This window comes from Equus caballus, chromosome 3 (assembly GCF_041296265.1).
Source record: "Equus caballus isolate H_3958 breed thoroughbred chromosome 3, TB-T2T, whole genome shotgun sequence".
In the NCBI taxonomy this organism is placed as follows: domain Eukaryota; kingdom Metazoa; phylum Chordata; class Mammalia; order Perissodactyla; family Equidae; genus Equus; species Equus caballus.
Genome location: NC_091686.1, coordinates 9,785,388 through 9,813,256, shown reverse-complemented (window position 1 = coordinate 9,813,256; position 27,869 = coordinate 9,785,388). Strand labels below are relative to the sequence as shown.

At 51.8% G+C, this 27,869-nt stretch overlaps 1 protein-coding gene across 13 annotated transcripts; it reads right to left on the bottom strand.

The window, feature by feature from the left end:
• On the bottom strand, nt 1-27,869 carry ADGRG5 (adhesion G protein-coupled receptor G5). 13 transcript variants are annotated; one of them, XM_014738454.3, is made up of 13 exons: nt 27,733-27,869; nt 17,281-17,428; nt 12,960-13,162; nt 12,663-12,741; nt 11,912-12,068; nt 11,250-11,360; nt 10,370-10,486; nt 8,737-8,889; nt 7,867-7,988; nt 7,338-7,606; nt 6,233-6,350; nt 2,245-2,522; nt 1-1,645 (listed from the first exon to the last, which is right to left on the bottom strand). In XM_014738454.3, exons 3-13 carry the CDS (start codon nt 13,021-13,023, stop codon nt 1,545-1,547), a joined length of 1,569 nt encoding a protein of 522 aa, XP_014593940.1. In that variant the 5' UTR covers nt 13,024-13,162; nt 17,281-17,428; nt 27,733-27,869; the 3' UTR covers nt 1-1,544. The 13 variants fall into 13 exon arrangements, with proteins under 13 accessions (XP_014593940.1, XP_070117969.1, XP_005608341.1 ...); XM_070261868.1 differs by having other exon boundaries at nt 11,250-11,365; nt 12,960-13,050; nt 27,733-27,851; XM_005608284.4 differs by having other exon boundaries at nt 12,960-13,050; nt 27,733-27,851.

Here is a 27,869-nt window from a genome sequence, read left to right as displayed (position 1 = left end):
TAACAATAACAACCATTTATTGAGCACTTACTCCACGCTAAGCCTCTTTACATGGATTATTTTATTTAATCTTCAAAATAGGCACTACTAATGTCCCTATTTTACAGATGAGAAAACTAAGGGACAGAGAAGTTGAATGACTTGTCCACAGTCACACAGCGAGCAAGTGACAGAGCCAGCATTTGAGCCCAGGCAGTCTGGCTCTGGAGCCTGCACCACTGACCACCTAGCGAGGGGCTGTTTGCATCAAGAAATGAACAGAGGGCAGAACAAAAGGGATCCGGCTCAAATTCCCTCCTGTGCCCTTCAAAGTCCTTAAAATCTGTCCCATGGCCTGGCACGGGCCCTGAGAGCCAGCCCAGCCCACCACTCCCACACCAGCTATGCCCAGGGCACAGACCCCAAGAGCCAGAGCGGGCAGCGCTCTGGGAGAAGAGGGAAAAGGCCGCGTCAACAGCGCTAGCACTCCTCCTGCCCGACCCTCGGCAGGTGCAGGTGCCTCCATGAGGCAGGGCCGCTCCATCCCTGGTGTCTGCCCAGACAGGGGAGCTCGGCAGTTCCGCAGTTCCGCACCAACAGCCCCCGGGGCGCAGGCCAACAGCGCCCCCTGGTGTGCAGCCCGGGAAAGGCCCCGGCTTCCTGAGTCTCCCCTCAGCCTGACCACAGGTCAAGGGCAACAGTGACTCTCCGCCACTGTGGCCTGAGCTCGGTTTGGGGAAATTCAATCCTACAAGCATCAAATGGCCGGGTCCCCGGGGCCCAGCTGGCTCAGGTAGGGGGAAGAGGTGCTCCCCTCCTATCCCGAGGAAGTCCCATGGCCCGGCTGCTGGTCCATGGGGGTCTGGGGAGCACTGGAGGAGGAGCCTCTGGGGAGAAGTGGACTTCCTGATCCCTGAGAAGGGTGGGCTTGGAGTTGGGGTCATCATACTTGGGGGGTGGGGTTTGAAGGAAAAGAGGCCTTGGGCATGGGCTGGTGAGGTCTTAGACACCCGGTGGGCCCGTAAGCAGGATGCAGTCTGAGCCCCCAGAAGGAGGGTGGCGGGCCCAGCAGGCGCTTCCTGGCAGGCTGGCTGGGCCCCTGCCCCGAGCAGGCAGGCAGAGGTACTGGGGACCACTGTGACCCTCTTCCTCCCCGGTCTTGTTCAGTCTTCACAAAGCTCTTGGGCCAGGCAGCACAGGAGCCATCTGCCCCGTGTCACAGATGTGGAAACCAAGGGTCAGCGAGCAATGACAGGCCCCAGGTCACACCGTAAGACTCAGAGCCAGGCCTTGAAACGTGGCCTTCCAACTCCCAGGCCAGTGCTGTGCCCGTAGGCCTGGCCAGCTGGGCCCGGGCACGAGCGTAAAGTTTGCTGCCCCCAGGGGCGTTGGACCTGCCTGGAGCAGAATGTCATGGCGGACAGAGCGACACCTGGCCCTCTGGGCCTCAGGAAGCCAGGGAGGGGAAAAGCCCCCCTAGTGGGCACAGTGGCCTCTGGGGTCCAGCAGCTGGCCTGCCACCCTCTCTGGTGGAGGCTGATGCCTTGGGCTGCAGGACGGCCAGCCTAGGACACCGTCTGGGCGGAGCTGAAGGCCTCCATCTCCGCCTCTGCCACTGCCTCTGAGCGGCACCGCCGGGAGCAGAACCACAGGAAGAGGAAGAAACCTGCAAGGATGGGCTGGTCAGTGGGAGCATGCGGGGGCCGCAGGGGGCCTCACCAGAGCCCAGGGCAGCCTCAGTTGGGCTGAGTCGGGCCTCCCTGAGCCCCAGGAGTGACTCTCAGATCCCCTTACTGTCGGGGCCAGAAGGGGGGAAGCACAGGAACTGTAGGACCCAGCCACCGCGGGCCACAGCGTGCCTTTGGGACCCGGCCACCGCCAGCCCACAGCGTGCCTTTGGGACCCGGCCACCGCCAGCCCACAGCATGCCTTTGGGACCCGGCCACCGCCAGCCCACAGCGTGCCTTTGGGACCCGGTCACCTCCAGCCCACAGCGTGCCTTTGGGACCCGGCCACCACCAGCCCACAGCGTGCCTTTGGGACCCGGCCACCGCCAGCCCACAGCATGCCTTTGGGACCCAGCCACCACCAGCCCACAGCATGCCTTTGGGCAGAGCACAAGCCGGCGCCCCTCCCCATGGGCAGAGGAAGCCCTAAGCCAGGTCGTCAGGGGGCTCGGTTTCAGCCCCCAACTCGCCCCCTCAACCTGAAGCCCTTCAGCGGTAAACACTGGGGGGCTTCCTCCAGGACGCCCACAGGGCCTACCATAGAGCGAGTTGAAGACGGTGAAAAGGAAGAGCTGGGGCAGCAGGAAGACACCAAAAGAGAAGAAGGCCAAGGCCCAGGTGGTGCCCAGCAGCACGGTGAGGCCCAGCACAGTGACCGTGTCCCGGCAGGCCCGGGGCCCCGGCGCCTTCTCCCGCGCCTTCAGTCTGCGCAGGGCCCGCAGCGCCCAGGCCAGCACCACCAGGTTGAAGAGGGATGTGAGGCCACCATAGCCCATGACCAGGACGCTGTGCACCTCAGGGCTCCGCACCCAGCACCTGCAGAGGAGGAGCGAAGTGCCAGGGTCGGTGTGGCTCCCAGGGCCAGGGAGAAGCGGCGTCTCTCGGCCTCTGGACCCAGCCCCATCTCCCCATCTCCGGCTGAGACCCATTGTCTCTTGCCTGACTGCACACGTGGTGAAGTCCTGGGCCCGGCTTTCCAGCCAGGCCACCACGATAGGACCCACCCGCCGCCTGGCCGCCTGCCTGGAGCCCCCGCGAGCCTCCTTCCCAGCCAGGCGGTCTCTCCTGCCCCCGTGCCCTTACCCACCTGAAAGCTCCCTCCCCTCCCCGTACAGCCCTCTCTCCTCTCTGCGGCCAGCCTAGCCGCCAGCTGGTATGATCTGTGGGATCGGTGGTCCTGGGTCCGCTTTCCTGGGAACTTCTCCTTCCACCCAGTACACTTCCATCCCATCGCCGTTTTTGTGCAATGGGACGCCCTCCCCAGGACCCTCAGGTGGCCGAACTGGGCCACCCTGCCCTTCCCTGAGCAGTGACTGAGCGGCAGCAAGCTCTCCCTGTGCGGACTGAGGAGCAGAGGACCAGCAGGAAGACTCCACTGACAGCTGAGGGGTGAGCCAGAGAGGCGTGGCAGGGGCCCAGCCCTGGTCTGGACCCTCCCTGAGGTCTTCACGTCCAAGACACCTTCAAGACAGGTGCCACCTTCTACCCAGCCAGACACCACATCACATGCTTTCCGTGGATTCGCCCATTCGATCCTCGTGAGGACGCTACGAGGCAGGTACGTGATCATCCCCATCCTGCAGATGAGGAAACTGAGGCTCTGGCTCAGGAACATTCTCTAGTAAGAGGCAGAGGGGGGACTTGAAACCCCGTGGCCTGAGCCCAGAGCCTGTGCCCCTAACTGTCACCATCACCTGCTTGGGCTCCTGCCACTGCAGTGACAAGTTTCCTTGAACGTGAGTTTGGGGATTCGTCCAAAGTGACGAGCGTGGTTGCGGATCATTCCTTCCGCCGCCAGATAAGCGTCCAGCAGGTGGCTCTGCCACGTTTACTATTCCGGGTTCTGTCAGCGGGCACTGGAGTTATTCTCAAGGAGTTCCTCAGACTGCGGTTTGTGTTTAGGAATACACATGTGTGTCACCTCACACCTGTTAGAGCAGCCATCAGCAAAAAGACGAGAGATACCAAACGTCGGCGAGGACGTGGAGAAAAGGGAGTGCAAAGCGGTGCGGCCACTACGGAAAACAGTATGGAGCTTCCTCAAAAATTAAAAATAGAAATAACATATGATCCAGCTATTCCACTTCTGGGTATTTATCCAAAGAAAATGAAAACACTAACTCTAAAAGATATCTGCGCCTCCATGTTCATTGCAGCCTTATTTACAACAGCCAAGGCAGGAAACAACCTACATGTCCATCCGTGCATGAATGGATAAAGAAAACGTGACGTATATATACGACGGAATATTCAGCCATAAAAAAGAATGAAATCTTGCCATTTGCGACAACATGGGTGGAAGCTGAGGGCATTATGCTAAATGGAATAAGTCAGACAAAGACTAATACCATATGATCTCACTTAGATATGGAATCTAAAAAAAAACCAAGCTCATAGACACGGAGGACAGATTAGTGGTTGCAGAGGCAATGGTTGGAGAGAGAGCAAATGGGTGAAGGGGGTCAAAGGCACAAACTTCCAGTTACAAAATAAATAAATCCTGGGGATGTGATGCACAGCATGGCGACTAGGGTTAATAATACTGTATTGCATATTTGAAAGTTGTTAAGAGAATAGATCTTTTTTTAGTTTTTTTTTTTTTTTTTGAGGAAGACTGGCCCTGAGCTAACATCCCTGCCCATCTTCCTCTACTTTATATGTGGGACACCTACCACAGCATGGCGTGCCAAGTGGTGCCATGTCTGCAACCGGGATCCGAACCAGCGAACCCTGGGCCGCCGAGAAGTGGAACGTGCAAAATTAACTGCTGCGCCACCGGGCTGGCCCCCAAGAAAGTAGATCTTAAAAATCCTCATCACGAGAAAAAAATTCTGTAACTACGTACAGTGTCGGATGTTAACCAGACTTACTGTGGTGATCATTTCACAATCTATACAAATATCGAATCATTATGTTGTACACCTGAAACTAACATAATATGTCAATTATACCTCAATTTAAAAAAATTAAAAATTATGGGGCCAGCCCTGTGGCCAAGTGGTTAAGTTCGCGTGCTCCGCTTTGTCGGCCCAGGGTTTCGCTGGTTCGGATCCTGGGCGTGGACATGGCACTGCTCGTTAGGCCATGCTGAGGCGGCGTCCCACATGCCACAACCAGAGACACTCACAGCTGGAATATACAACTATGTACTGGGGGACTTTGGGGAGAAGAAGAAAAAAAAAGAGGATTGGCAACAGACGTTAGCGCAGGTGCCAATCTTTAAAAAAAATAATAATTTTTAAAAAATTTTTAAAGAATTCATATATATGTAGTAAGAGTTTTTTAAACACAAGAGAACAAAAGTCACCCAATCCAGGGTATGAGGGGAGAGGGAGGGGAGGGGCAGCCTGGGGAGAAGCTGGATCGTAGGATGGGGGTCCCCTGACATCCCGCATCATGGGCCTCTGTCCTGTGGAAGGGTCGTTTTAGCTCTTTGTCCGGATCACGTATTACATAACAAAATGCACGTTTAAAGAGTCCTGCGTCACATCTCCTCTGAGAAACCCACCCGACCGTCACCGTGAGAGGGACCAAGCCCCTGGGCCCCACCCCGCACCCAGAGCCCTTGCCTCCCAGAGGCCACGGCGGCAGTGGTTGGGGCCCGGCTCTGGAGGCAGCCTCCCCACGGCCAAGTCCCAGCTCTGCCATTGACCGGCAGGGTTCTTAAGCTGTCTGTGCCTCAGTTTCCCTAGCTGTCAACAACGGCTGACAACAGAACCGACTTCTTGCTGTGAGGACTGAACAGGCCAATACACTGGGCCCACCACAGACTGGGCCCTCAGCAGTCTTGAGCCTGCGTCAGCCAAGCCAGGGACATGACGGCCTGATGGCCAAGGCTGGTGATGCGTCCACAGGGGCTTATTAAGCTATTCTCTCCATGTTGGCCTTAGGAACTTTGCATAACAAGAGAAAGGTTAAGGTCCCAGGGCACAGGAAGAGGCAATGGAGTCTGTCCCCCAGACCCCCCCAGGCCCACCTCTGTGCCTCTCCTCGAACCCCCTCCCCCCTGCACCTGCTAAGCCCCGTCCCTGCGGTGTCCCAGCCCCCACAGCCCTCTCTTCTCGGACTCGGAGGGTTTGAGGGCTGGCAGCGCCATGCCAGGCACAGGTCGGGGGAGCTGGAGCCTAAGCAGGTGAAGCAATGTGGTGGGAAGGGAGAACAGGCAGGCGCAGGCCGAGCCCCACCGGCAGGCCTGAGAGCCGGAGGGGCTGGGCCAACAGCGGTGCACTGCCGGGAGGCGGAGGCCCCCTGCCCTGGCCTTGGATGCCCCTGAGCGGGCACGGGAGCCCATGCCATGGCTTCCTAGGGTCAGCCAGCACAGACATGAGGCCTGCCCGCAGGAGACCTTGGGGACCTGGCAGAGGCGTGTGGCAAAGCCCCCGGAACTGCCTCCTGTCTAAGCAGCGGCCCCCTCCCTGCCCCACAGCCAGCGCCTGCCTACAGGACACCTCGCTCAGAGCCCCAGGGCCATGTGGCCCTGATGTGTCCCTAGAGCTGGAGCCTGCCGCAGCCCTGAGGGCACTCACATGGACATGTTCTGGAAGCTTGTGCCATTTCCCTGGCTGTCAGAGAGTAGGATCGTGCGGGGTCCATAAGCTGAGCTCTTGACAGCAAGGACGAGAAGCACCAGGAAGGCCGGGACCCCTGAGGAGTGGGACAGAGGCTCAGCATTTGTCAGGAGACCCCAGGGATGGGCTGGTTGTGGGTCCCAGGGGCTGCCACAACAGAAGTGCACTGGACAGGGGACGGGGGGGAGAGACTGTTCTGAGCCCCCAGGTCCCATGGTCCAGCTTCAGAGCAGTTGACCTGGTGGTCTTAGAGAAGGCTGCCTCCAAGGTGATGTGAGTGAGGCCTCTAGGGCGGGATGGTAGTGGCAGCTGTAGTGGTCACACTGGGGAGGTGGTGGCTGGAAGCTAAAGGGAGAGAGGGTTGGGGAACTGGTGAGGAAACAGCTAATAAAGAGAGGGGCTAGGAAGGTGACGGAGATGCCAATGATGGCTGTGAACACTAGGATGAGGATGATGGTGATGATGGAGGTGATGGTAGGGACGTAGTGAAAGTGGTGGTGGAGGCAGAGGTGGAGGAGGTGATGGTGGAGGAGATGGTGGTGGTGGAGGTGACGGTGGTGGTGGAGGCAGAGGTGGTGGAGGTGATGGCAGAGGTGACAGTGGTGGTGGAGGTTGAGGTGGTGGAGGTGACAGTGGTGGTGGAGGTAGAGATGGTGGAGGTGACAGTGGTGGTGGAGGTTGAGGTGGTGGAGGTGACAGTGGTGGTGGAGGTAGAGATGGTGGAGGTGACAGTGGTGGTGGAGGTTGAGGTGGTGGAGGTGACAGTGGTGGTAGAGGTAGAGATGGTGGAGGTGACAGTGGTGGTGGAGGTTGAGGTGGTGGAGGTGACAGTGGTGGTGGAGGTAGAGATGGTGGAGGTGATGGCGGTATTAGAGGTGGTGGTGATAGACATGTTGGAGGAGTGGTGATAAGAAGAGCAATGTAGGAAGTGGTGGTGGGCATTGGCAGGGATGATGACTGGCAATGGTCAGTATGAGGAGGAGGAGAAAGAGGACAGGAGGAGGCAGATGCCTCATCCAGCTGGAAGCCTCCGGAAGCGAGAGTGGAGGGAGGCGGTGCTCACCCCAGCCCACTGCGCAGAGCTTGAGCACATATCGGCGGATATAGATGTTGTAGACACGCCCCAGGAGAAGGTAGAGGTTGAAGCCTTCAATGGCCATCCAGGTGAGGCAGCTGAGCAGCGCGAAGTGCAGGACGGCGGCCAGCGCTGCACACACTGAGCCGGGCACGGGGGTCACGGCCAGCGTGGGGCTCAGCAGGAAGGCGACATTCAGGAGCAGCACGGAGGCATGCAGGTTCATGTGGATGCGTGTTATGGAGTCTCTCTGCCTCCTGTGGGTGGGAGCAGAGCCCTCTGTGGCCTGGGGACATCTCCCAGGCAGCGCCAACCTCTGGGCTCATAGACATGCAATGATGGGGACACGGGTGGAGATGGGGCAGGGACCCAGCAGCAGCCACACAGAGAGGTTCTCCTGCCTCCCGGCCTCCACCCTCTGGAGAAGCCCGCCTCACTCTCGGGGAGCAAGTAGGAAAGGAGGCAGGGCGCCGAGCGGCTGTGGGTGCACAGGCCCTGCCCCGGGGCAGCAGAATACCTGGTGTGGACATGCAGCAGGAGGGTGAGCAGCGAGGCCATGACAGAGATGCTGCAGCCCACGAGGGAGATGTAGGTGAGAGGCGCCAGCAGCTCCACAGGGACCGGGGCCGCAGACAGTTGCTGTGGGAGGGAACGGAGGCTGGAGGCCAGAAGCATGGAAATGCCCTCCCCAGGCTCAATCAGAGAGACCCGCGAAGGCCTCAGCTCCAAGCCCCCAGCCCCATGATCCTAGCCACGGTCCTGGCTTGAAGAAAGCCATGGCAGACAGTGCTACTTCCCCCCTCCCGACTCCCATCTCCCCTTCCTCTTTGGGAATCCCCCACCCCCACCCCACCCCGCTCTCTGTGCATTTGGGTGGACCCACCAGTTCTCCCACTATGTGTGGCCAGCTGCACCAGGCCTGGCCTCTCAGAGCCCTCCCTCCTCCTGATTGGTTAGCGGACAGGTATGTGACACATTCTAAGCCAGTGGGACTCAATCCTTAGACTTTGGCTGGCAGAATGGATAAGAGAAGCTCTCATTCTACCAGCCTGAAAGCTAGTAGGACATGAGCCTGGACCTGCTGGCAGCCATGTTTTATTATCCCATGGGGAGATCCTGTTGGAGAGTTAAGCCAGCACAGAGTAAGCACAACTGAGAGACAGATAGAGTTCTGTCTTGCTGATATTGAGCCCCTGGATCAAGCCACGCCTGAAGCCTAACCCAGCCCTTTCAGGAACATGAGCCCATAAATTTCTTTTTTTTTTCCTTAAGCACATTTGAGTTGAATTTTCTGTCCCTTGCACCAGCCTTTGCCTTGCTCCTCTATCCTGGACATGGTGCCCTCTGCAGCTCTGACCACCCTCACCCAGGCTGGATGTACACATACCATGAGAACAGCAAAATAGCTGAGGTGGTTGCAGCGGCAGAGCACCTGGGAAGGTGAGGGCTGCTCTGTGCGACAGCCCTCAGGGCTCCAGACCCCCCAGTAGTGCTGGCTGGCTCCCTCCTTCCAGAAGACACAGGTCACCATGTAACCTTCCTAAGGGGAGATGCTGGAATTGGGTGCAGCCAAGGAGTGCAGGGGTGGGCTGTGGCTCAGGGTCTGGAAACTGTGGGGGCCAAAGGGGACTCCACTGCAACCTTGTCAACAGTTTACCAGGCACTGGCTGGGCTCTGGCATCAGGCAGACCCAGATTACAGCCCCGCCTCCACCGTGGACTCTGAGAGTGACTTGGGCAAGTCACAGAGCTTCTCTGAGCCTCAGTTTCTTCATCTGCAAAATGGGATCATTTATACCCAAGTCACAAGGACAGTGGAAAAATGAAAGGCAATGAAGAATCTTGAGAGCTGAGCTCTGACGCATGCAGCAGGTGCTCTGTAATTGACTGCCCCCTTCCCCCTCCTCCCCTCAGGGAACAGCAATGGTCCAGACCCCTCGATGCCAGTGGAGGAGAGAGAGACTCATGCATAGACAACCTGACGCCAAGCCGTGTGGGTGGAGCGGCGGGGGAGATGACACAGGCAGTGCCCTGGAAACCACGGGGAAAGGGGCCCAGGAGTGCTGAGAAGGGAAGGGACGAGCGGGGCGCGGGCCTTAGAGGACACGTCAGACTTCAACAGAAGTGGAGCAAGGACATGCCACGTGAAGGGAACTGGGGACAAAGGCCCAGAGGCGTGGAAGGAAAGGACGACGGTGACAGTGCGGGTGCAGAGCAGGCCTGCCGAGGCTGACAGGAAGATGGGGCCGGTGAGGAGCCTCGGGTTTCTGGGGACATCAGGACAGAGGAGCAGAGGCCCAGGGCTCCTGCGGATGCCAGGACAGACGAGCGGAGGCTGGGGGCTTGAGCCCACCCAGCATCCTTCTTCCTTCTTTCAGTATCAGCATCCGCACTTCCCTTGAGGACCCATCCCTCCGCCAGTGGTCCGTCAGATGAGTCCAGCCCTCATGACCCACATGACCCAGGCCTGGCCAATCCACACATTCCATCCCCCTGGGCACAGTGATGGCCCTCGGATGGACACATGGCCCAGCTGGACCTTCAGGACTCCATTCTGGGACCCCAGTTTGCACTGATGAGAAAGAGCCTGCTGAGAAGAGGGAAAGGAAGTGCAGCGCTTCTGCTGCCATCTCGCCAGAATGGAGAGCCAAGGCAGGAAACCAAGGCTGAGAGATGGATAGAGACTGAGCCATTATGGAATCGTATCAGCCCCTGGATGCAGCCATGCCTGAAGCTAGACAGCCCTAGATGTTTCATTTACATGAGCCAATAAAATTCCCTTTTGTGTTTAAGCTGGCTTGAGCGGGTTTTCTATCACTTGCAACTCAAAGATTCCTGATTAAGGCAGTGAGTAGAAGCGTCTCCCTCGTTTCTTTGGCAGGAATTTTCAGAAAGTATGATGGATTAAAACAGTTTGTTTCTAAGAAGGTTCCACAGATTTGGGTTTGGTCAAACCCATGCTCAACAGCACAGCCACAAGGGGGCAGGGGTGGGGTGGGAACGGGGTGCCCCCCACAGTACCAGGCTTTGGTTGTGCCAGAAGCTGATGTTGATGGGCTCCCTGAGGTTGTTCACGTGTTCGTGGCCCAGCTGGGCCCCCAGGACATAGTTATTGAGGAGAGATGCGTTGGTGTCACTCTGGAGGGCAGCAGAGGAAGAAGAGCTGACCAGAGGGGCCACGAGGAGACCCCGGACGAGGCCAGAGAGCCCCCTTCTCCAGCCCCTCCTCCCTGCATGAGAACAAGCAGACACCCATCACGCGCACAGCATGAGCCAGCCTCCCAGCCTTTGCATATGCTGTTCCTTCCACCGGGAACACTGTCCTGTTGCCACCCCCAGCTCCACCTCCCATGTTTAATGCCTTCCAGCCTCATTGCCTCCACCTCGCTACTGTCTTAACCCACGTTCAAAACCCAGGTTAAAAGGCACCTTCTCCAGAAGCCCTCCTGGACTGCTCCTTGGGACAACTCCACCCCCATCACCCCCACACCCGAATCATCCATCACTTTGTATCTCCAAGGTTATAATCAATACTGAACCACGATTAAGTCTCTACAGTTCTAATCTAACTGGAGAGAGAGAGAGAGAAGGGAGGGGGCAGAGAGTTCTCTGAGAATAGGCATCCTGCGACCTTCTCGTCTGTCTCCTGCCTGACTGTCTGGGTCCCGGACAGGCACACACTTGGTGGTTTCTCAGGTTTCATTGGCACCTTGTCATTGTGCCTCCTCACCATCCTGCTAAAACTGAGGCCCAGAGAGGGACGATGGCTGGCTCAGGTTGCACAGCCGGCTGGTCCCGTGTGGTGCTGGCCTGCACCCAGAGGCCGGGCAGTGGCGTGGATGCCCGCAGTTGCCCCAGGGAGGGGCCAGCGCCCGCCCTCCTCGGCCGCCAGGGCGCTGACCTGGAAGTAGTAGGTGGCCAGGAAGTAGATGCAGATGAGACGCAGCTCCCGGGGGCGGGCCCTGCAGGCGTTCTGCGTCAGCTCGGCAGGGAACTGCATGGTGTGCCTGGTCTGGGCTTGCGGAGGCCAAAGACAGCCTGAGCCTGGTGTCCGAGGCCCCCAACCCGGCCCCAACACCTTCACGGCCCCCCACCCCCCGTGAACTCTTCTCGGCCTTTCCCCAGGCTTTTCCTTCCCCGGAACCTCCAGCTGCAGAAGCCTCTCCTCCGAGGCTGCACGTCCCCCAAACTCCCCGAGACCCCAGGCCCTCCCTCCGGTCTACTCTGGCCTTGAGTTTGGGTTCTTTACCCTACCCGACTGGGGCCCCTGAGGACGGAGCATCTCGCCACACCAGGGTCCTCAAAGGGGCCTGGGTTCCCCAGCCTCTCCTGCGCTGCCTCCCCGCAGGGACCGGCAAAGCGAGAAGAGGATGCTGCTCTTTCGATCGCTCCCGTGAGGAGCATCAGCCCCACTTTACAGAGAAGGCAGCTCACAGCTCATTAGGGCAGAGCCCGGACTGGTGGGCAGGAGGGCCGTGGGGCCTGGGGAAGTCCAGACCTCAAGCCCCTAGAGGATCTCTGGGCTGGTGGCACCGGCCACCCTGCCTCCGGGCCGCCTCTGACCTGGGGGACCCACTCCATGATGGAACTGCTCAGCGAGAGGCCGGCGAAGTCACAGCCCAGCCTGAAGGCCAGCGACTGGATGGTGCGTGTTTGCAGCGTGAGGTTGTGGCCCCCGAAGGTGGCGTTCAGCAGTCTCTGCTCCAGGCCGTGGATGAACCTGAGGGCGAGAGAGATGGCCAGAGCCAGGGTGGCTGCAGGGGTGAGAGGAGCCCCAGACAGCCTGGGAGGGCAGGGCTCCCCCATCCCACAGCCCTGTCACTCCCACCTCCGGACCTTTGCAGACTGTTCCTGGCACACTCTTACTTCCCCACCCATCTCCTCCCCATTAACTCTTGTTCTGGTCCCAGTTTGTTGACACGTCCTCCAGGAAGCCTTCCCTGGCCACTCGCCGCTGACTGAGTGAGACGCCCACAGTCCCTGTGTTTCCCTGGCCAGTCATCGGCATTGACTTCTCACCCAGAGCTGCCCAGCCTTTGGGTCACAGACTCTGGAGAGCCCAGTCAGAGTCTTGGAGCCCCTGCCCAGGAAAGAGCAGAGACCCACGGCTCTGTACCTGCTTTCATGGCATCCATGGTTAAGGGCCCCTGGCCTAGACAGTAAACTTGATAAGAGAATCTCCAGAGCCTCATGCCAGGCACACAGTAGGTACTCGATAATTGCAGGTTGAATAAGTGAATTAACGGTCTACACTGGACCAACTCTGGACCACTGATTCAAAGAGCCGGGGCGGGAGGAGGGACACGGGACTCACTCAGGAGGAGAGGTGGGTCTCCGGCTCCTGGCCGCCGCCTCCATCCTCTGCATCCAGCGCAGTGATTCTCCGGAGGCGTCTGCAGGGAGCGAGCCCGACCTCCGCCTCAGCCTCCGCCCGCAGCGCCCCGGCCCTTCCTGGGCCGTCCCCCCAGCGGAGACCCCCAGCCCGCCCTGGGCGCTGCCCCGAGGCCCGGGCGCCCCATTCAAGCTCCCGGGTTAGAAGCCCCCGCCTCCCGCATCACACTGGGGGCCCGGGCCTCGCCGGATGGACGGCCGGCTCAGCCGAGCCTCTTACCCGCGGTCCCGCTCCCCGCGGTCACGAGGCACAGGCCGAGGAAGAGGGCCCCCCGGCGCTCCATGGCCCAGGTCCCCGGGCGGCGTCTGCCCTGGAAAAGGCGCGCGCCGCCGTCAGCGTCGCAGAGGAGCCACTTCTGACTCTAGGCAGGCGGCGTGTCTCCAAGCGAGGACATGCCGCATCTTATTTGGTCCTCGCTCCTCCTGCATTTCACAGATGGGAAACAGGCTCAGAGAACAAGGGGTCCTGCTTCGCTAGAGGCCGCCTGAAGCCAGGGCTCTGTGACTCCGGAATCCCTGACCATTTAGTAACGCCTGCTGTTAGCAGCTCTGCCTGAGACACGGCCCCCCCAACAATGGGCTCTCGGGGGGCTTCTCCAGGGCCCTGACCTCACCCAAGGGGAGCTGCTTGGGAGCAAGCAACACGTAGCCCTTCCAGCCCTGCAGTTAACTCACCATGTGACACTGGGCAAGGATCTGCCCCTCGCTGCCCTCCTTTTCCTCTATTTTAGAATGAACTAATGCATTTTCCCTTAAATATAGCAAATGTATGCGTACCCCCTGAAACTCCACTAAAACGAGAGTGAGTGAACACAGCAGGCACAAAGGCACAGAGACAGAAGGACGGGAAAGAAGACACAGCAGATGAGAGATGTCAGCAAAACTTCTGAGGCTGCAGAGCAGAGGGCCACCCGGTGAGAAACTGAGCAGACCAGAAAACATTGAACCCAAGTGCCTGCAGCGGGGAAAGGCATGGAGTCGGGGGGACGGCAATGGGGCAGGTCAGCTAGTTCAAGCCTCACGACCTTGGGAACACTTGAGAACTGCAGGCATCAGGAACCTCTGGAAGTGGGAGTGCAGGGTGAGATTGAACTGGGGCTTGGTGGTCGTGAGTCTTTAAAAGGACCAGCTGGGTCCCAGATCTCCTCTCCCACCTGGGATGTCCAGGAGCATCCCACACCACCCTACCATCCTCAACCCGACCCCAGCACAAAGTGGATTCCCTGGAGATGGGGCACCGTAGAGATTCTGAGGGGAAGGGTGGGGTGCCATTCTGGTTTAGGAAAATCGTGCCATATCCCCTCCTCACCGCCTCCTCCACTTAGCTCCCGGAAGGCTGTTAGCAGCCAGGTGATGGTGCCCCAAGGCAGGAGAAAACTCTTCTCTGGAGAACTGGACCATTTCTTGGTCCACATAGCTATGGATGTTTTGGTGTTCCTCAGTGAAAGGGCCAAGACCAAACTCACGGTGATGCTTCGCCGGTCACCAAGCCCCACCAAGCAACTAAGTTTTTAGTGCTCCACTCTTAAAGATGAATGGTCAACCAAGGATCACTACGTATTTGAAAACATACACACTTTCTCAGAAAGCTGTTGCAGGATGTGCTCCAACAAAATGAGGAAGTAAATCATGAAAGGAGACAGAGGGTAGAGGAAACCCCACCAGAGGGGAAGTGAAGCTACTCCCCAGAAAATGTGTGAAGAGAAAGCCCAGGTTGATAACTGAACAGCAAGACTAGGGTTCATCCTGTTCAGAAGATGGCAGGAGAAAATAAACCTCCCAGAGGGTGGGCTCAACAAGTAAAAGAAGGAGGAGGAGGAGGAAGAGAATATACAGACTGATAGGTTTGAACGTGTAGAAAAAGTATTTTGAGAGATGTCTTACAGAAAGCTTGCAAATGAAAAATAAAAGGGAGCAATTCATTTCAGGAAGCCCAAGTTGTACAAGAAAGAAAATGTGATGTCACTATACAAATTGTCTTAATAAGGAATAAAATGTATGTAGTCATAATAGAAACGTTGAGTGGGAGATTTATTTTTTTAATTGTGTAAAAGCCATATTAAAATGATTTCGATTTCCACTTAAGATGTGGAAAACCACAAGAGAATATCACTCCCATCATGACCATGGAAGAAGCCAAATAATGTACAAAATCAATTATTTGAACCCATTAGAGAGCTGAGGTCACAAGGTAACCAAATAAAGTGATTTGCGATGTTTGATAAGCCCTTCAGGGGTGAATGGTTTCACCTTTGACAGATCCTAGGAGGAAGAGGTGGTTGCCACAAAAGCAGACGAGAAGAAAGCTGATAATGACTTGAGTGAGTGAGAATTAGAGTGACAGTTTAAAACCCCTGGGAGCCCCAGACACAAGGGGAGTCTGGAACCACTCAACAGTTTGTTCCCACAGTCCCCTACTGGGTGCCCATGAGAATGATCGAGAGGGCAGGGACCTGAGAGAGCCCCATGTGACACAGGCACGCTGGACCTGCCAGGGCTGGAGGGCACGGCAGGAGCACCTGCAGAAGCCCACCTGAGCTCCGGGCCAGGCACGAGAACAAGGTGCAGATTGGTGGTGTCTGAGAGATAGACATCCTGGTCTTGCTCTGATGGAGACCCCCTGACCAGCTTCCAGACCAAGGTCTGCTGCCTCTGGTGGAGGAGGAAAAAAACCACCTAACTCCTGACCCTGCACTGCTACTAGACCAAAGCCTGCCCCTGGCAAGGAGCAGGAAGCCCACTAGCGCCAGGATGCTGCACTGATATAAAGCAGAAGTCTGCTGCTGCTTCTGCAGGGGGAAGGCAGGACCCACACACACGCCCAAGACCCCTCACCCACACACAGCCGAGTCTGGCTCCCATGGGGCTGAAGGGCAGGAAGTCTGCCTGCACTCTGTAACTGCACTGAATAAGAGGCAGAGGTTGTCAGTCCCTGGAGGAGGAAGGGGAAACCAAGAAATCTCCTCTCCTGCGGCTTAGGCACAAGGGGCTGAGGCTAGAGCAAGAGAACCAAGAATCCCCTGCCTCCAGCACAGACCTTCATGGAGGAACAAGAACCAGCCATTTACCACAAGCGGAGGGACCGGAACACAAAGAGAGAGTCCCTCTGGCTTGCACGCATGCAAGGCTGAGGGTGGAGCAGGAATGCTGGGAAAATCCCTGTGAGATTCAAGGCCTCACCCTAGGCACAAGATAGTGGCAGTCCACCAGGGGAGAAATTCGAAGCCTGTGGTGCACAGAAGGTACCTAGAGCAACAAAACCTAAAAATCAACTACAGACTAGATGGACTCAATACCCTACACTGAAGCCATCACAGAAGAAATATGCCCACTTCTAGGCATAAATATCGCTCACCTCACTCACGACTCTTCTTTTACACACAGTGCCTGGTATTCAGTCAACGATTATAACACACATATAAAATCAGGAAAAAGAAAAGGCCCATTGTCAAGAGATAAAAGAGGCAACACAACCAGACCCAGAGATGGCCAAAATGTTGGAACTATCAGATAGGGACTTCAAGATAACTATGATGAGTATGTTAGAAGATGTAGTGGAAAAGGAGGACATAAAGATGTCTAGGAGGTCCCAAATATCTGGAAATTAAATAACATACTACTAAGTAACCCATGGGTCAAAGACAAAAACCACAAGGAAAATTACGAAATATTTCCAACTGAATAAAAATGAAGATTCAATATATGGATATTTGTGGGATTCAGCTAAAGCAATGCTTAGAGGGAAATTTGCAGCCTTAAGTGATTATATTAGAAAAGATGAAGGACTTCATGTCAGTTGTCTAAGCTTCCACCTTAATAAAGTATAAAAAGGAGAGAAAATTAAGCACAAAGTAAGCAGACAGAAGAGCATAAATCAATGAAAGAGAAAATTCAAAAGGAGTACAGAAAAATCAATGAAACCAAAAGCTGATTATTTGAAAAGATCGATAAAATTGATAAATCTGTAGCCAGAATGATCAAGAAACAAAGGAAGGCACAATTACCAATATCAGCAATAAAAGCAGGGACATCTCTACAGAACTCAAAGACGTTAAAAAGATAAGGGAATAATATTAACAATTGATGCCAATAAATTATATAACTTAGATGAAACGGAAAAATTCATTGAAAGACATAAACTACAAGCTCGCTTAAGAAGAAATAGGTAATATGAGTAGTTCTTTATTTATTAAAGAAATTGAATTTGCAGTTAATATCTTTCTTACAAAGAAAACATTAGGCCAGATGGCCTCTCTGGTTAGTTCTTTCAAACAGTTAAGAAAATGATAATACCAATTCTACAGAAACTCTTCCAAAAAATAAAAGACAAGGGAAGAAATCATAACAATGCTAAACACATCCCTTCAGAAAATAAGGGGGACAGGAATGCTTCCAAGCTTCCTTTATGACGCCATTATTACCGTAGTCTCAAAACAGCCATTGACGTTACAGTCATGTGTCACTCAGTGACGGGGACACACTCTGAGATATGCACCATTAGGTTATTTTGTCACTGCGGGAACATCACAGAGCGTACTCACACAAACCCAGATGGTACAGCCCGCTGCACGCTGGATATGATAGTCTGTTATAGTCTGTTATAGTCTGCGGTTCCCAGGCTGCAAACCTGTACAGCAGGCAACTGTACTGAACGCTGTCCGCAGTTGTAACACGATGGTGTCTGTGTATCTAAACACAGAAAAGATACGGTAAAAATATAACATAAAAGATAAAAGATGGTGCACCTGTGCAGGGCCCTTATGATGAATGGGGCTTGCAGGACGGGCGGTTGCTCTGGGAGAGTCAGTGAGCGAGTGCTGAGTGACGTGGAGGCTTAGGACACTGGCCGCTTCATAAACAATGCACACTTAGGCTACACTAAGTTTATACAAATATATTTTTCTTTCTTCAGTAATAAATTAACCTTAACTTACTGCAACTTTTTTATTTTAGACATTTTTTATCTTTTAAAAATTGTTTGACTCTTTTGTTACTCTTTTTGACTCTTTTGTTACTCTTTTGTGACTCTTTTAAGCACTTGGCTTAAAACACAAATGCATTGTACAGCTGTAAAAAAAATATTTTCTTTCTTTAGATCCTTATTCTATCAGCTTTTTTCTATTTTTAAATTTTTTTTTGACTTTTTACACTTTTTTGTTAAAAACTAAGACACACACACACACACACACACACACGCCCAGGCCCACCCAGGGTCAGGATCATCAATGTCACTTCTTCCACCTCCACCTCTTGCCCCACTGGAAGGTCTCCAGGGGCGGTAACACGCATGGAGCTGTCATCTCCATGCTAACAATGCCTTCTTCTGGAATAGCTCCTGAAGGGCCTGCCTAAGGCTCTTCTCGAGGAGGTGTCACTCTTTTCAGAAATACGTCTGTGCTGGATTTCTTGGTTTGTTTCTTTTTTCCATCATAGACTCGCTTGTAAGCAGATAATGCACCATGAACATCCTCTCCATTAATGGAAAGCTTTTGCTGCTGGGGTCCATGTTTTAAAACTTTTTAAGGAGCTTCTTGGCGTCTACAAAAGCGTCTGCTACACCCTTCTCTGTGACTTTTCTTGGGGGTTCTTCTTCTTTTTCTTCTCCTTCAGTTTCCTTTTCTCTTGCCTCTTCCTCAGCTATGCGCTCCTGTTCCAGCTCCAACGACTCCTCATTAGTCAGTCCCTGAGGAGCCACCTCCAGCTGTCCCTCAGTGTCACCCTCACCCACACCCAGGTTAAAGTTGTCTGCCATTTCAGCCACAGCCCTTTGATTCTCCAACCTCCTCCTCCTCAGCAAATCCTTTCAAGGTGGACAAAGCTGGAAGTGTCTTCTTCCAGATGCCGTTCATACAATCCTTGGCGACATCCCCCAAGCCCGAGCAAGCTTCCTGATCAGTCATAGATGTCGTAATCCTTCCAGAATTGCATCAGTGTCTTCCACAGTTGCAGCAACAGCCTGGGCAAAGGTCCTTCTCAGGTAGTAGGCCTTAAAACCTGCTATAATTCCTTCATTCATTGGTTGGATCAAAAAGGTGGTGGCCCGGTGGCACAGCAGTTAAGTGCGCACGTTCCGCTTCAGCGGCCCAGGGTTCGCCGGTTCGGATCCCGGGTGTGGACATGGCACCACTTGGCAAGCCGTGCTGTGGCAGGCATCCCACATATAAAGTAGAGGAAGATGGGCACGGATGTTAGCTCAGGGCCAGTCTTCCTCAGCAAAAAGAAGAGGATTGGCAGTAGTTAGGTCAGGGTTAATCTTCCTCAAAAAACAAAACAAAAAGATGGTGTTTAGAGGGAGAAACACCACTTTGATATTGGGATTAAAATCACCAATAAAAGGAGGATGACTGGGAGCATTATCAACAATAAGCAAAATCTTGAAGGTATGTTTTTCTCCCAATAGCACTTCTCCATTTCACTGGCACAGCAATTCAGGAGGGCATCTCGGAAGAGGAGCTGGGTCATCCGTGACTTCTTACTGCTCCTGGAGTACACTGGCAGTGTGAGCTTACCGACATGCTTGAAGGCCCCGGGTCCTCACTGTGCCAGATCACAAAGGGTTTCAATCTGCAGGCTGCAACGGTGCCCCCAAGCAAGACTGCTATCCTGTCCTTAAAAGCCTTGAAACCTGGCACTGACTTGGCCTCTTCATGGATGACAGTCCTTCAGGCATCCATTTCCAGAGTAGGGAGCTTTCAGCCAGATTGAATATTTGCTCTGCCAAGTAATTTCCCCCCACAATCAGCTTATCTAGAGTTTCTAAAACTTCTTCAGCTGCCTTCCCATCAACACTTGCAGACTGACTTTCGCATTAGGTGATGAATAATGATTCCTGAATCCTTCAGACCACCCAGAGCTGGCGGTAAATTCAACATCATAGTCAGGCCTAGCCTTTTCTTTCAACATCGCGAACAAACTTTGCTCTGGCCGTGATCATCACTGTTCTCAGAGGCATATGCTCCTGTGTCTGGTCTTCAACTCAGGTCAATTCAATGCTCCATGTCTGCCATAGGCCCTTCTCGAATCTTCGTTTGTCTTGTTGCCTTCCGTGAAGCAGATCCTTTGCCAGCTTCCATCACTTTGTTCTTCTTCTTCGAGAGCGTCGCTGCGGTGGGATGGGGCATGCCTGACTGGCGAGCAATAACCATCACTGACTTTCCACCTTCCTAGTCCTTAACCACTTTTAATTTTGTTTCCAGGTTGATCCCTCAACTTACTGGCAACATTAGCAGTGAATTTTGTACATTTAGGGGCCGTGATGAACAAAACAGCACGAGATAAATCAAGCACGAGAGAAAATGATGGAATCAAGTCGTGGCAAACACGAGATGGATAAGGCTGCTAGGGCAACATGGCACACTGTTTTACAATAAACTTTTTCATGAGTAAAAGCATACTCTAAAATAACGATAAAGGGCAGCCCTGTGCCTGAGTGGTTAAGTTTGCGTGCTCCACTTTGGTGGCCCAGGGTTTCATCAGTTCGGATCCTGGGCATGGATATGGCACCACTCATCAAGCCATGCTGAGGGGGCGTCCACATAGCAGAACTAGAAGGACCTACAACTAGAATAAACAGCTATGTACCAGGGGGCTTTGGGGAGAAGAAGGGAAAAAAAAGATTGGCAACAGATGTTAGCTCAGGTGCCAATCTCTAAAAAATAAATAAATAAATAAAGATAAAAGTATAGTAAATTCATAAACTAGTAACATAGTCATTTATTACCATTATCAAGCATTATGTGTTTACATACTTGTATGTGCTATACTTTTATACAACTGCAGTGTCGTAGGTCTGTTTATACCGGCATCACCACAAACACGTGAGCAAGGCATTGCGCTATGACTTTACGAGGCCTACGATGTCACTAGGTGACAGGAATTTTTCAGATCCATTATAATCTTATGGGACCATCATCGTTTATGTGGTCCATTGTTGACCGAAACGTCATTATGTGGCACATAATCGAACAAGAAAAGAAAACTACAGACCACCATCTGTCGTGACTATAGACCCAACCCAAATCAAAATCCCTCTGGACATTTTGTAGAAACTGACAAGATGATTCTAAAATTTAGGTTGAGGGCTGGCCCCGTGGCCGAGTGGTTAAGTTCACGCACTCCGCTTTGGTGGCCCAGGGTTTTGCCAGTTCTGATCCTGGGCACGGACATGGCACTGCTCATCAGGCCATGCTGAGGCGGTGTCCCACATGCCACAACTAGAAGGACCCACAACTAAAATATACAACTATGTGCTGGGGGGCTTTGGGAGAAAAAGCAAAAAAAAAAAAAAAAAAAGATTGGCAGCAGTTGTCAGCTCGGGTGCCAATCTTTAAAATTAACATCAAAAAATCAAAGGATCTAGAATAGCCAAAATGATTTTGCGAAAGAACAAATGGAGAACTTACTCTATCTGGTTTCCAGGCTCACTGTAAAGCTAATCAACACAGTGTGTCACTGGCATAAGGATAGACGTACAGTGACTGGAACAGAATAAAGAGTCCAAAAATATACCCCCACATACACAGTCAACTGATTTTTGACAAAGATGCAAAGGTAATTTGGTGGAGAGAAGACAGTCTTTTCAACAAATGTTTGTTTTCAACAAACACATTTCAACAAATGTGGGAATAATTACATATCCCACACCAGAAAAGAAAAAAGGAAAAGGAACTTGGATCCATATCTTGCAGCATACACAAAATTGAACTCAAAACGGATCGTAGATCAAAATCCCAAAACAAACTATAAAAGTTCTAGAAAAAGAAAACAAAAAATTTTTGTGACTTTGGGTTAGGCAAAGCTTTCTCAGAAACAACACCAAAAACATGATCCACAAAAGACAAAACATTGATAAATTGAATTTCATAAAAATTTTAAACTTCTGATCTTTCAAGGTCACTGTTATGAGAGTGAGAATACAAGTCATAGACTGGGAGAAAACATTTGCAAACATAAATCTGAGTTTTAAAAAATTGCATCTGGACTATATCAAGAACTCTTACAACTAAATTTGAAGACAAACAACTAGATAAAAAATGGGAAGGGCCAGCCCCGATGGCCTAGTGGTTAAGTTCAGTGTGCTCTGCTTTGGCAGCCGGGGTTCAGTTCCCGGGTGCAGACCTACACCATTCGTCTGTCAGTAGCCATGCTGTGGTGGCAGCCCACATACAAAAACAGGAAGATTGACAGCAGATGCTAGGTCAGGGTGAATCTTTGTCAGCAAAAAAAAAAGGGGGGAGTTTGGAGGGGGTCCTTGCATGGCCGCTACACCAAAGATACACAGATGGTAAATACGCACATGAAAAGGTGCTTAATATCATTAGTCATTAGGGATATGCAAATAAAACCACAATGAGCTATCACTACACACCTTCTGGAACGGCTGAAAATTAATATGACTGGTAATAGCAAGAGTAGTTGAGGATATAGAACAGCTGGAATTCTCACACATTGCTGGAGGGAATGCAAAATGGGGCAGCCACTTTGAAAACAGTTTGGCAACTTCTTATAAAGTTAAAGATTGGGGCCAGCCTAGCGGCTCAGCAGTTAAGGACACACGTTCCACTTCAGCGACCTGGGGTTCACCAGTTTGGATCCAGGGTGTGGACACAGCACTGTTCATCAAGCCATGCTGTGGTTGGCGTCCCACATACAAAGTAGAGGAAGATGGGCACGAATGTTAGCTCAGGGCCAGGCTTCCTCAGCAAAAAGAGGAGGATTGGCAGCAAATGTTAGCTCAGAGCTAATCTTCCTCAAAAAAATAAAAATAAAAAATAAAGTTAAAGATACACTTACCACACAACCAGCAATTGCACCGCTAGATATTTACCCAAGAAAAATGAAAACATCTGTCCACACAAAAACCCAGATGCAAATATTTATGGTAGTTTTACTCACAATAGCCCAAAACTGGAAACAATATAATTATCTGTCAAATGGTAAAAGATGAACTGTGGTATATCCATGCAGTGGAATACTATTCAGCCATAAAAAAGAATGAGCTGCTGGTATAGGCAGCACATGGATGAATCTCAGAATCATTATGCTAAAGGAAAGAGGTCAGATACAAGGGACCATAAACTTCACAATTCTACTTATATGATCTTCTAGAAAAGTCAAAACTCTAGTGTTAGAGAACAGATTAGTAGTTTCCAGGGGGGTGAGGAGAAAGTATTGACCACAAAAGGACACAAGGCAACTTTTCAGGGGGAGAGAAACATTCTATGTCTTGATGGTGATACACGTGTACACGTGATTGTATGCATTTGTCAAACGTCATCAAACTGCTCTCCCAAAGGTGAGTTTTATTTTGTGTAATGTATTCCTCTATAAATCAGACTCTAGAAAATGCACCAAAAACATACGAGAGGATGGAGAAGATGACAAGGGAGGACAAGAGGAGGGCAGGAGAGCGAATCTTGCTCCTCTTGCAAGGGGGACAGTCACAAAACAGCTCACAGAGCTCCCAGCAGGGAAGTGTGTTGACAAAGCTCCACACGCCTACTTGACGGGGAGTGGCAGAGGGAAGTAGTTAAGAGCGTGAAATTTCAGTTCTCCACCATTTGATTTGCAAAGATCTGAAATATGACAGCGCCCAGTGAGGGCAGGCCCGCCCCACTCCCCGGGGAGCTCCAGACTCTAACCTCTGCAAGGGAATCATTTGGCAACACACACAAGCTTTTCATCCTGGAGATCCTCTGACCCAGGAAACTCATTTTTATGAACTTATCCTATGGAAATAAGAGGACGAGCCAGAATTATATACCTAGAAAAAGATTTATAATACCATTGTTAACCATAAAAAAACCCTGAAAACTATGTAAATGTCTATTAATAGAAGAAGCGTTAAATAAATTACAGTTCAGTGCCACTCTGGGAAACAGTGTGGCAATTTCTTATAAAACTAAACATGCGCCTACCATATGACCCAGCAGTGGCACTCCTGGGCGTTTATCCCAGAGAAATGAAAACTCGTGTTCACACCAAAACCTGCATACGAACTTCATAGCAGCTTTATTCACAAGAGCCCCAACTTGGAAACAATCCCAATGGCCCTTCAACAGGTGAATGGTTAAATAAACTGGAGGACATCCATACCACGAAATACAACTCAGAAATTTAAAAAATCTACTGAGACACACAACTTGGAAGGGTCTCAAGGGAATTATGCTGAGCAAAAAGCCAATCTCAGAATGTGGCACGCTGCATCGTTTGATTCATATAACATTCTTGACATAACAAAATTATAGAGATGGAGAACAGCTCAGTGGGGGCCAAGGCTGTGGGAGGGGCTTCTGTGTCTGCAAAGGGGCAGTGCCAGGGAGCCTTGTGGTTGTGGAACAGTTCCATATTTCAATTGTCATTATGGTTACAAGAATCTACACGTCATAAAACGGCATATAACCAAACACACACGTGCATAAATGAGTGCATATCAAACTGATGGAAACTGAATAAAGTCAGTGAATTGTACCAAGTCAGTTTCCTGGTTTTGAGACGGTATCATAGGTACGCAAGGTGTTACCATTGGAGAAAAGTGGGTGAAGCACATACAAAACCTTTCTGTGCTACTGTTTGCAGCCTCCTGTGAATTGATCAGCTTTTCAACACTTAATGTTAAAAAAATACAATATAGTGGATTGCCATTTCACCATTTAAAATTCTGATGTAGATAGTCATGGAGAAGAGGAGCACAGTGTATCCTTGAGCGGAAAGAGCAGGTTGAAAACAACACACATAATATAGTCACCTTGATGGGAAATTATGCTTACACGCAGGTTTAAGACTATGAGGATGTCTAGAAGAATGGTTACCAAAATGTTAATAATGTTATTTTGGAGAGTATAGGTTTTTTCACTTTCTTTTTCATGTTTTCTGTATCGTTTGAATTTTCTCCAACAAACATGTATTACCTTCATAACAGAAAAACAAATTTTTTAATGCTTAGGATTTTTAAAAATGTTCCAAATGATAATTTATCATTATCGAAAAAACAATAGGGACATATTGCTTACAAAAAACAAAAAGCATGTGGCAAAACAATATAATCCAATCCTTACTAAAAAGCACATATTTATATATGCAAAATCCAGAAGATGCACTTCAACGCACAAGCAGTGGCCACTTCTGGGGGCCAGATTCTGGGCCCAATTGGTTTCTGCGTCTGGATAGTCTAATGTTGCCCCATTTGTTATAGTTACAGATTTCTCAATTTTTCTTTGCTCTTTAGATAGCTTAGAAATTTACATCTTTCAAAGATAAACAATAAATAAATACAAAAAGGTATAAAATGCAGAATATCATTATATCATTGCCTCCTGTCACCCAACCACTCAGTCCCCAGTTAGCCACCCCCAGGGAACCACTGTGTCTTGTGTGTCTTCCTGAGCTGCTTCATACTATAAGCAAATATGATTTCCCCCACTTTATTGAAAAAAAAGTAGCATACTCTACATGCTGGTCTGCACTTTGCTTTTTTCACTTGAAAATGCATGTTGGAGAGCTTTCCATAACAGCACCGAGAGCTTCCACTCTTTCTTTGACAACTGCATAGGCTCGTGTTGTAGGGGAGAAACCGTAATTTATTTGAGCGCCCTGTTGACAGCCCTTTGTGCTGGCTCCAGGCTTCTGCTCTTACAAACATCACAGCTGTGCCTGCATCATTTCCCACAAGTGCCAGTTTGCCATCTGCCCATTTTTATTCCAGGTTAGACTTTTCCTTATCATCTTCTACAAACTCTTTGCCTAAGAGGAAAATTAACTCTTTGTCTGTTATTTGAGTTGCAAATGCTTTTCCCAGCCATTCGCCTTTTGACGTTACCTATGGTCTTTTTTGCCGTGTAGAAAAGTCTATATATATGTTTATATATGCTTAGAATTTAGTAGTTTCTCTTTGGCTTCCGGATCTTGAGTTATAGCTAGAAAGGCCTTCCTCCCTCCGGCATTACAAAGGAATTCTCCTAAGTTTCTTCTAGTACTTTTAAGGTTTCATTTTCACTTTAGAATCTTCAGTTCCTTTGCCTTCATCCTTGAGTACCACATGAGACACAGATTCAATTTTTTTCCAGGTGGTCATCCATTTGTCTTAAAACTATTAATATATGCATTTATTTTAAAAGAGAATAGAGATGTTGGAGTCACAGAGCAGTGGGTACTTATTTATTTGGCTACTTGGTTATTTACTTGGCTGTGTTACCTTGGGCAATTCACTCACCCTCACAGAACCTCAGAGAAAAGATGAGGGAAAAGGTTTGGGAAGACAAAGGAAGCCGCTAAATGAAACAATTTGAAACATTTCAAGTGAAAAAACTGGGGACTTGAGAAAGCAGAAAAGACGTTGGGCCACCTTGTCCAACCCCTCACGATACGAAAGGGAAAACTGAGGCCCAGACGGTGGTGTGGATTTGACCTGCAGAGTCTGGACCTTACTGCTGCTCCCCAGGAGACACCAGGGAGGAGGAGGAAGCTCACCCCACAGCCCAGCTGGGGAAATCAAGGCCAAAACAGAAGTGACACCTCCCGCCCAGCACCCCAAATACAAGTCGTGGTTTCCAGCCCCTTTCCGAGGAGCAAACCACAATCTTCACTTCTGCTTGCACCCCTCTCCCCACCCCTTCAGAGAGGCCACCACACACTGTCACCCCAACCCTCGGCCATCTCATTCTCCAGCCTGCACTTCGTTATTTGGGGCCCTCTGGGACACAGGAGTCCCTTACCCGACTCCCAAGATGGTTCCAATCAACCATGGGGAAACTGAACACCACACCAGAGTTTGCCTGGGGTTTTAAGCAGGCCAGTGGTCAAGCTGGGACTCATACCCAGGCTTCCACGCTGCAAGTCCACGCTGCAGACGTCTGGGTGGCTGACTGCTGTGTGGATGGGCAAGACCCTATTCAGGCCGAAAGAGAGTTGAGGAGATATTCAGAGCGCAGAACAGAGCCCCTGGAGGATGCAAATTTGATAACCAGTTCTGTTATTCACTGCCTGGGCTGTGACAGTGGCAAAGAACTTGACTTTTTTGTGTTTCCGGTTTTCTCATCTGTAGAATCAGGCCAAGGAGACCTATTTCCCAGGGAGAGAGACTCAAACAGCCATTTCCATGATCCACATCCTTTTGAATCAGGGCCTGCCCCAGGTGCAGGGCCCCGACCCAAAGTCCCCAGGCAGGAATACATCCGAGCACAAGACTTGGGAACCCCCGCCTTCCTCTCCAGGGCTGACTGTGCACCCCTGCAGCCCACCCTCTCCCCAAAGCACAGGGCCTGCTGAGCCAGCCACGCTCCTGCACGTGGCCCCACCCGCCCCTTCCAGACACCTGCTCCTGCCAACCACGGCCTGGAGCCCCCACCTCCAGCGTCGCCCCGGCCCGGCTGAAAAGGGAACCTGTGGTCTCTGCAGGAAAGGCCTGGTGGGCACTCTTGTTAGCCCCACTTCACAGGCAGGGAAAGAGAGGCCACGCCAGAGCCCAACAGGGCGTCTGTGACCCAGCCAGCACCAGAGCCACTGTCCTGAGATGCACTGTCCCCAGGCTCCAGTCCAGGTCGCTCTGCCAGGAAGTGCACCAGCTCCAAGGGGTCCATCACAAACTCTGCCAGGCTCTGTACTGAGCACCTGAAGCCCCTCACCCCTATCACCTGAAGTGCAGGTTACCGGATAGCCCATTTTACAGATGTGGAAATTGAGGTCCAGAAAAGAAAGGCTCGATCACTTGTGCCAGGCCTCATCAGGGAGCTGAAATCTGAACACAGGACCTAACCACTCCTCAATTTAAACTGTCTTTTGTCAAAAACATAGATTTCTACATTCCCCTAGATCTGGAGTTGCCACCAGGGTCCCAGGACGAGTGAAGGGAAGGGAGATGGGTCCCCAGCTTGCGCCTCCTGGGATGTCACCAGCCAGGTGTGTCCGCCTGGGCAGGGGCAGGCCTAGTGCCTGCCGGGGAAGCCACGGATAAGCACAGAGAGCCAGGGGAGTGGGGAACAGGGGCATGGGCTCACCTGTGAAGCTGCTGCTGCCGCTGTCTGGAGTCCACACGGCTGCAGGCTGCAGGCTGCCGGCTGCAGGAAGAAGGGGAAGTCAGGAAGCTCTGTGCTGGGTGGCCTCTGTTCTGTTGACCCCCCGCCCTCACATCTCC

Excerpts from the sequence above, each read along its gene's own strand:
- ADGRG5 (XM_014738454.3), bottom strand. The coding sequence starts at position 13,023 with ATGGAGCGCCGGGGGGCCCTCTTCCTCGGCCTGTGCCTCGTGACCGCG. Across the intron at positions 12,742-12,959 it reads CGCGGGGAGCGGGACCGCGG|ACGCCTCCGGAGAATCACTG; the intron begins GTAAGAGGCTCG and ends CGCTCCCTGCAG. Across the intron at positions 7,989-8,736 it reads GCTATTTTGCTGTTCTCATG|CAACTGTCTGCGGCCCCGGT; the intron begins GTATGTGTACAT and ends TCCCTCCCACAG.